This window comes from Nestor notabilis, unplaced genomic scaffold (genome assembly GCF_000696875.1).
Source record: "Nestor notabilis isolate BGI_N333 unplaced genomic scaffold, ASM69687v1 scaffold32816, whole genome shotgun sequence".
NCBI classification, from domain to species: Eukaryota; Metazoa; Chordata; class Aves; order Psittaciformes; family Psittacidae; genus Nestor; species Nestor notabilis.
The window spans coordinates 5,292-14,322 of record NW_009931998.1 but is presented as its reverse complement, the minus strand read 5'-3'; the positions used below and the strand labels follow the sequence as shown (position 1 = coordinate 14,322).

The following is a 9,031-nucleotide window of genomic DNA, read 5'->3' as shown; positions in this document are numbered from 1 at the left end:
GTCTCCGGTCGCCGCGGCGGGGAGCGGGAAGCCCCTTCGCGTGGGACCCGCGGTCAGGGGCGCCCGGAGCCACATTCCTGGAAATCAACGTGGCATGCCACGCGTTTTCTGCCAGCCCCGAAACAGTATCACTGTTCTCTCTCTCTCGCCTCGGAGCTGCTCCTCCTGCTCCTGTGAGTAAACAGAGACCGCATTGCGGGCTCAGGCTCTGTGCTTTGCACTCTAATTTAGGATGGCTTAATTTAGAATAAACATTTCTTCATGACCTAATACCCCAGTACACACTTATACCCGATTTTCTAAAATAGCCAGTCTGTGGTGTTTAAATCTGGAGACAGCACTGTACCCTTCAAGTATTTACAGTGCATCTCTTGAGCATGTGTGCCTGATGCAGACATTCCCCATGTTGGTTACACAGAGCAGTCCGGAGCGACTCCGAGGCTCGTGTCACTAGTACACAAACTAAGGACCCTGTGCTGAAGCAATAAGCAAAACACTTGCTAGGCTTGATCTAAAGATAAACAGTACTTAACTATACCTTGATGAACTGGGTGGGAAAGGCTCTGGGGGCAAGGTCTCTTTGTTCAGTTTGGGGATACCTGAATCTTTGTCATACTAGAATGACAGGTGATTGATGCCCCTACCTCATAAACAGTTGTGAATTGCACTTACAAGCTGCTCAAACTTTTAAGAGGAGGAAACCAAACTGCTCAAATTCACCCCTGTTACTTTATGCACAGAGCTAGTTTTCCTTCCTTAGCACTTCACCTATATGGGAGAGTCTTGGTTGGGTTTTGTTAATAGAAACTCATCTTTTGAGGGGGCATCTGTTCTTGGTGAAGCCCTGTCTGGCATCCTCTGTAATACAGGAATTATTTCGGAGGAGAACAATTCCACTTCTCTGTAGTGGAAAACAGAATTAAAACTTATCACAGCGTGGCTAACGCTATGGTTATGACTGAGTCAGCTGTGCAGGAATTTTTATTTCCTGAGTGTAAGCTGGATATATTCACATTAAAATTTTCAGGAGGGTGAAGTACCATACCTTAAGCATGCATCTGAAATCTGACAAGCAGAGGCAAGGCAATTGTCTTGCTATTTAATTATTAGTTTTCTACTGGCAATTTACGGGTTCCTCCCAGTTGCTGTGTAGGACCGTGAAATGGCAGCCCAAATATTAACTGAACTTAAACTCCCTGATAAACTGCAGTTCTTTGAATATACTCAAGAATAGCTATTGTAATCTAAATAAATTGTCTGCTCTTCCGTTCATTTGTCTGTTTAAATTTATGCCCATCATCACCTGGGGTATAACTGTAGAATTCATTTTACTTCCAACCTCCTATGATTTGAGAAGCATTTTTATCCATCTTTACTAAGTGATCATAGTCTTAAACTTCACACCACAGAGTGGTCCATTTCTGGTTGGCAGAACATGTAGAAAAACCTCTCACAGCTAAGATTATGCCTTATTTATAACAACTATATTTCTTATCCATGAGAAAATCTCCCAAGGTCTGTATGTGAGCATGATTAGTTCAGTGACTCTGATGGATACTGAACTGCAGTGTGGAGGTTTGGTGTGTAGTAAATAAGAAGTATTTTAAGCATATGGAGTTCCTGAAAGTTACACTAGCAGCTCTTAGGCTTTGTAAAGTCCAATTAGAAGTCTGACATACTTCAATAGTAGAAGAGGTGGCTCTATCTCAGGTGCTTAAATAGAAAGTCAAAGGAAAAAAGGAAATTACATCACATTGTCAAATAAGGAACAGTGAGCTGGAGTGGATGACTTGTAGTGCAAAAATGTGCCCCTCCTCCTGTGAATTGCTTCTGAGATTTGTTAAAGATATGTGGTGGCAAGGTGAGCAGAAATAGGTGGTGGATTTAAGGTAGCCACGTATCTTCCCCTCCCAAAAATGGTACATGGATCTTCCTTCCCCCCACTTCTCTCTTTCCCGTTTCTTACAAGAGGTCTAAAAGCTGTCCAAAACTTGTGCAGGCATTCAGAATTCTGTACAGCAAATTGCTGTGTTCCACAGCCAGTAAGTGAAACATTCTAGAGCATGCTTTGGTCTACTGCGCATACCAGAAAGGTTTTCTTTATTACAAACCTGACTCGCCTCAAATATTTGGTTGCACTGGGGCTGGAAGAGCAGGGAACACAGTAAGAGTCTCCGTGTGATCAGTGATAGGCATGGGGCTAAAATATATTAAATGCTTTTAAGGTTCTAAACAGAGGGTTACTGTTGCTATGACACAGGCACTTAGTGATACATATCCATGTGAAAACTGTGTATTTGTGATGTTTTATAACTAGTCTCACAAGTATTTTCCCATATATTATCCCCATATAAATTCCTCACTATGTAGATACCCTACTGTTTATGGATACATTTGACCATTTTCAGCTTAGACATACCCATCCTATTATTCATCACTCATCAGTTCAACTCTGAAGATATATTTGGCCATATTAAAAAGATCAATCTCCTCTCCAGTATTTAGAATATAATTCATATGTGTTAATGTGAACAGGCATGAATGATTAAAAAGAGTCTCTTTTGCACACACCTTGCCTGACAGTGGATGGTGTTGATAGCTTCCTAACGCACTGACAAACCTTTGAATTGCCCTGGCTTGTAGCTGCCCTGTAGTAATTACTAACTATAGATTGAACTAACTCAGTTTCTTTTGAGTAACACTGAAGCTGTAACATCTTCAGAAGTGCTCAAAGTGCTTCCGTCGTTCTAGGTGCCACACTCTATGCATAGCTGGGCCGACAAGCAGAGGAACTGGAAACCCATTTTGTGCAAATGAGTAGCAAAGAAGCGTGAGATCCAGAATGCTTCAATTACTGCACAGTGTCCATTCTCTTTAGCAAACGTAGTTTGATTTGAGTTCTGGTTAAGCTTAGATCCTTAAGTCTTTAAGGAGGCAGGACTGGACCAACAGTTACAGTGAAAACTGTTGGTCTTTATCCTATTTCATATCCTCTATCATATTTATATGTGACCATAGAAAAAATTTTAAGCCAATTACTAGAAAATAGCAGCTTCTGCAGTATGTACTGCTTAGCACACTATAAAATAGAGTTTGTACTCCTCGATTACATGCCCTCATGGCTCCCCCATAAGATACTGCTTCTTCAAACAAGCTTATGCATGTTTTCAAATACAAGCACCAACGCTCTAGACTCCACTGCAAAAGTAACTAGCTGATTTAGTGAAGAACATGCCTTACCTCTCTGATACTCCTAGCTTTAGGCATGGAGGACAGTTTCATAACTGTCCACTCACGAGGCAAGTCACCTTCACAAAGAGGGTATTGTTAGAAGGCAGCAAGTTTTACAGCTGCAAAATTGGCACTATTTTTAAAAAATAGAGTTGACTGAAACAAGTGAAAATGACCTTTTCCTGGAGTAAGTCAATATTTAAGTCCATTTCAGAAGTCAAGCTTAGCATTCCAGACCGATCTCAGAGGCACGATTGTGCAAGTGTCGGTCTCGAGAGCCGAGATTTAGAAAGCATTCGGAAAGCTGACACAGTAATTACTAGCAGTGGTTTTGGTGTGGGATCTGATGGAGGACAAGCCCTGCAAGGGTTCTGTGTTATCATAGGAAGCACACTGCATGTGCTCTTAAACTGAGAGCGCGTGGCAGTGCCACCACACCACCCCCCATCTCATTTTTTAATATCATAACCAGTGTCGTGCTCATGGTGGTCTTGTACGTGTGCTGACGGGAGGTGCTATCATTTGCTGACTGGTCAGTGTTCTGTGTCCGTGATTTTTCAACTTGTGACTTGCATTTGACATGAAGAATACACTGAAATGGAAGCACAAACTCCTTCACAGGCACTAGCCTGAAGTTCACCAATTCATTCTCCTTCATTTCTTTTGCAGATTCATTGCTAATAGGGTAGAATATGTGAGGCAAAAAAAAAAAATCACTGCTCAGTAGAGTGTGAGCTGATGTGATGGATGTTTTATTTGTGAGTTGTGTTAACGTGACAGGAAGTCAGTTCAGAATTGGTGCCCCCCTAAGACAAGGGTTCTGCTTGCACTTACACAATGGGAAGGGAGAACTGCTAGAGATTTAAGCAGGAAGGCTGAAGTAAGTAGGACTAAGACTCCAATAGTCTGCTGTAGCAGACAGAACACTGGTTTGGCCTTTGTTCACTTCTATTAAAGTTAACAGCCTCCTGTCTAGAGTTCTTAAATGCCTGGCTAAAATACTCTGTTTAATCCCACTTCCAGTGGCACAAGAGCAATCACAGGATCAAGTCAGGATCAAGAAAACCATCAGACTCAAAGAATGCGATTAGTTCTTGCACATTATGCCATTCTTACAGTCCGAAGCTGTTGAGCTTGAATGATCAATCCTGGGCACAGTTCACACTTGGGAAAGCAAAGAGGAGTTGTTCTTTCTCAAACTATTGTTTATAAAAGGCAAGTAGTGGTGTCAGACTGCAAATTAAATCCTGGGGCACCTGGTTTACAGCCCTGCTTAGGAGTCTGCCCAGCCCTCATGTTGCAAATAAGTATAATGGATCCTTCCTCTTAAAGGAAAGGAAGATTACACATCCACACAGCATGCCTGGTATTGAGCAGATTTACCATAAGCTATGTATTTTCTGCAGCCCATTTTCTGGCAGTACCACACTGCGGAGGGGTTTTCTTGACACAAATACTGCACTGATGTAGCCCTCAGTTGTTGACTGACTTCTCTTGAGGTGGAATTTCTTCTGTCGGGGGGTAGGAGGAAGGAAGCTCATGTTAAAAAGAGAATGGTTGTATTCTTAATTCTCAAGAGATAAAAGTTAAACTGGTTTGGGTGGGTTGGGGTTTTGTGGGGTGCTTTGGGGTTTTAAGCAGCCATGTAACACTATATTGTACTTGCTGAATTTAGGATATTTGGGTAGATGAAGCACAGACCAGAGAACATCGTTGCTTACAGTCTCGACCTTAATGTCTCCTGTCTTAAGCATGTTGACTACTTTTACACTCCTCCCTTCCCCTAATCCATTCTGAACTTCCCAAAGCAAGCCCTGTGCGTCAGCTTGTTCCTTAGACTGTGATTACTTGTTCAATATAAAGCAATTGCCCACACATTTTCTGTCATAAATGGGCCAGATAAGTGTGAATACAGCAGGAGAGTTTAAGATGAGATTCTTTCAAATAATAGATTAGAACAGAAACCAGATTTCCAGTTTGAAATGGCTAGAAGGTGCGAGGATGATCTAAAGGATCTCAGTGCTTAAGTTTATTAATGGTGACTGCTTTATATAAAAGAAGTTTTGGATTCTGATTTAAGTAGTCAGTAATTCTGTTCATTGGAGCAAAGGCCATTTGTTAGGCTCTTGAAGGGAATACTTAAACCAGACTAGGCTGGGAGACGTTGGCTACGCTGGAAAGCATAAACTCACTAGCAAGAAGACACAACTAAAGAGAGGTGGCTACTAGAAAGTTCAAGAGATTGTTCTGGAAGACAAATTTTGCCTCAGTAACCAGCAGTGTACGTACAAGAACCGAAGTTGTGGATGCACAGTTGTCATAGCAGTAGCTTTACTGAACATGGTTTTCTTTTTTCTATGCAGTTGAATTCTGTAAGAGAAGTTACCTGTTCTTCACTTAAGTTTTCCTATTGGCAAGTCCTAGGACCCACGGGCCCTTCCAGAGAGCTGTTTAATTCCTCAAAATACTGAATTGCAGTTGAGAGATGAACTCAGCAAGTTTGTGTTTCTGATATTTATGTCCTCCTCTCTTTTGAAGGGAAGGAAAACTCCAGGAAACCTGTCACGGACTGAATTTCTAGGGTTGTGAGACATCCATCACCAGAGAGCAGTGCACAATGTCAACTGCAGGAGTTGCTGCTCAGGAGATGAGAGTCCCATTAAAAACCGGATTTCTTCACACTAGTCAAGGCATGGGGAGTCTGAAAACCTGCTGGGGTAGCCACAGTGGATTTGAAAAGTGAGTGAGGCTAAAACTTGATCTATTGCATCTTCAAATAGATGCGACGAGCATTAAGAATACTTGTACCAGTGCTGACAACGGTGTATTTACAGTGAAGGCTTTTTTTCTTTTCAGTACTTTCTTTAATGTGGACCCTATAGCAGTGGCGTATAACTTGAATCCATCAACAGAGCAACATTTACCATCCATTGGTAAGTGTAAAGACTTAGCACATTTGTATTTACTTAAGTCTATTGGACTTGTCTTGGAACAAAGAAGGTAAATCCTCAGGTCTTCACCAAGACACGAAATGCTTTCTCATTCTGGATGTAAGGCTGCCCTCTGGTGACAGGATGCAAGAAAACGTTGCTGTTCACGCCCAGCAAAACCCCCCAAACAGTCTAAAGAACACGGTCAAGTTAAAACAAACAGAACCACCCTTTTCCTTGTCCTTAGAGGCCTCTGAGTTGCTGTGACACTTCTGACAGAAAAGCCATTCAGTAAAATAGCAGTTGTTCTGTCATAGTCCTTTGCTGGGATCTTTGTAGCTGTAACTGTTCTATTGCTTAGGTTTGGGGCTTCTTGAACTACATCATTTAACTGGAGGACTGGCTTAAAATAAGGTAATCAGCTGCTCTCTTAACTAAATACATAGATCCACAACCAGAAAAGATCCATAATAGCTGCTTTTTGCTACTGGAGCGTTAAGCAGACATTACTTATTGTTGCATTAGAAGGGATTAAATGTTAACTATGCAGTGGCAAAGTCATGCACTAGAGTATTACTTTGAAAAGTGTTTCTAAAGACCCTCTCACTTTTTTAGGGCACTCTTCCAACCATGTTTCTGTGAATGACCACAGCTTTGCCGAAACTTGCACCCAAGTCCCATCTCAGAAATCCAGTCCACCTCCTTTAAGTCCCAAAACTGAACAGCCCATTTCAAGATATGAAGACCATCTCGTTCCTGGCTTTAGTAAACTGTCATTAACCATGGGCTGTGTTTCTGAAGAAACACCTCCTCACATGCCAATAAAACATGGGCCAATTCAATTCCTGTCTACATCTTCCAGTGACCGGAGCTCCAGGCCACTGCCCCCTCTGCCTATTTCTGAAGACCCTACTCCAGATGAGGTTGACAAGGAGGTGGAATTCCTCACTAGCTCAGATACTGACTTTTTGTTAGAAGATTATGAACTTCCTCCTTTTAAATCCAGTGCTCCAAGCCGGCGGAGCTTTAGGGGCTGTGGACAAATCAACTATGCGTATTTTGATACTCCAACAGGACCAAAACCAGAAGATGCCAACCCCACACAAAGCCTAAGTGGATATATATCCAGTATTTATCCTCCTCCACAGCAGCTGCATCGACGTTTGCGAAGGTCCCATTCTGGGCCAGCTGGATCTCTTAATAAACCAGTCGTAAGACTATCTGGACATTTAAACAGGTCTTCTCCAAACTCTGATGAAGATAAACCAGAGATTCCACCACGGGTTCCCATACCTCCAAGGGCTCTCAAACCGGATTACAGAAGGTGGTCAGCAGAAGTTGCTTCTAGTGCATACAGCGATGAAGACAGGCCTCCAAAAGTGCCCCCCAGAGAACCTTTGTCACGCAGCAATTCCCGTACGCCAAGTCCCAAAAGCTTGCCATCATACCTCAATGGGGTTATGCCCCCCACCCAGAGCTTTGCACCTGATCCTAAGTATGTCAGCAGCAAAGCTCTACAAAGACAAAATAGTGAAGGATCTTCCAATCTTCCGATCATTGAAAATGGTAAGAAGGCCAGTTCAACGCACTACTACCTGCTGCCCGAGAGGCCTCCCTATTTGGACAAGTATGAGAAATTCTTCAGAGAGGCAGAAGAAAGTAGCTCTAGCCCAGAGGTTCAGTCGTGGTCTGACGACTGCACAGCCACCTCAGCCCCAGCAAAACTGGACTCAAAGCCTAGAGTGGACATAGCTGGTCACCTGAAACGAAAACATCTGTCTTACGTGGTTTCTCCATAGTCTGGGAGCATGGTCTCAGCTCAGTTGTTCAGGATGGAGCTCAACTTTATCATGTTACAAAGTTCTTCGGGTTCTCAGATAATGAAGTAGGACCAGTTTGTCCTCCGAGAACTGGAAAGTGGATGGTAAAGTCCTCCTATGCTGCAGATCTCTGATATGTTTCTTAAGACTGGTTTTTGTCTTGGTATGTATAGCTGAAAATCTACAGAGATTCCATAGAAACATACGGAGGGGTAGTAGTTACAGTTGGCCAGTTATATGCTACCTAGATGAACGTATTTGGTAGTCATGGTATTAAAGAATTAAAAAATCAATCTAGCTTTGCTTATGAGTCACTTACGAAGCTACAACAGGGCAAAGAATGCAGTACAGGTTTTGCATCAGGCATTTCCGAAAGTTCTTTCACACAGTTAACTGCTGAGAACAGACTCTGTCCTCTTTGACTAGGATATGCCAACCTGGTAAGAAGGTAGCTGCAAGATCTGATATCCACTTGAAGACTTGGCAAGCATATTGGCAGTGCATTTCGAAAGATTAACCTATTTTACAACTTGATTTGACACTCAGACGTTTAAAGCGAGTTAGGTTTTGTGGATTCTTTCAGTTGCTAGACAACACTTGGCTCAGTTTTGCAGTTCTTCCTAGGAGAGACTTGGACCAGCTATTGCTAAGCCTCTACTGCTGCTCTTTTCCTGCTGGATCCTAAAAATGTGTAGAAGTAGCCTGCAAGTGGCAGAGGATACGAGCAGCTCTACAGTTGCTCTTAGGTAGGCAGCAACACCACCATGCTTACCTAGAGTCTGGAATTCTGACTGTATTAACTACAGAAACACAGCACAAGCTGGTCTTGTGGTTTGATTTCTGTTCAGTATTTTAAGGGAGGAGGAGAGTTATGAGGGAAAACCATGATTCCATTTATGAACAGTGTCAGTCCCATCTCTCGCTGCTTCAGATGCTGCTTCTTGCTGTTCAGTTTTTCCTCACTGTGCCTCAGCAATCCATAGTTCCTTGAGGTGCCACGTTTGTGCATGGGCAGTTTCTCGTGCTCATTTTGATTACATTTATCCTCTC

The 9,031-nt window shown here is 42.6% G+C and overlaps 1 protein-coding gene across 1 annotated transcript; it reads left to right on the top strand.

Moving 5' to 3' along the window:
• The first annotated feature begins 5,770 nt into the window (after positions 1 to 5,770).
• ERRFI1 (ERBB receptor feedback inhibitor 1) lies at positions 5,771 to 7,960 on the top strand. The gene is made up of 3 exons (XM_010016164.1): positions 5,771 to 5,970; positions 6,088 to 6,164; positions 6,777 to 7,960. The coding sequence occupies exons 1-3, from the start codon at positions 5,849 to 5,851 to the stop codon at positions 7,958 to 7,960; spliced, it is 1,383 nt and encodes a 460-aa protein (XP_010014466.1). The 5' UTR covers positions 5,771 to 5,848.
• The last annotated feature ends 1,071 nt before the right edge of the window (positions 7,961 to 9,031 follow it).

Excerpts from the sequence above, each read along its gene's own strand:
- ERRFI1 (XM_010016164.1), top strand. The coding sequence starts at position 5,849 with ATGTCAACTGCAGGAGTTGCTGCTCAGGAGATGAGAGTCCCATTAAAA. Across the intron at positions 5,971-6,087 it reads AGCCACAGTGGATTTGAAAA|TACTTTCTTTAATGTGGACC; the intron begins GTGAGTGAGGCT and ends TTTTCTTTTCAG. Across the intron at positions 6,165-6,776 it reads GCAACATTTACCATCCATTG|GGCACTCTTCCAACCATGTT; the intron begins GTAAGTGTAAAG and ends TCACTTTTTTAG.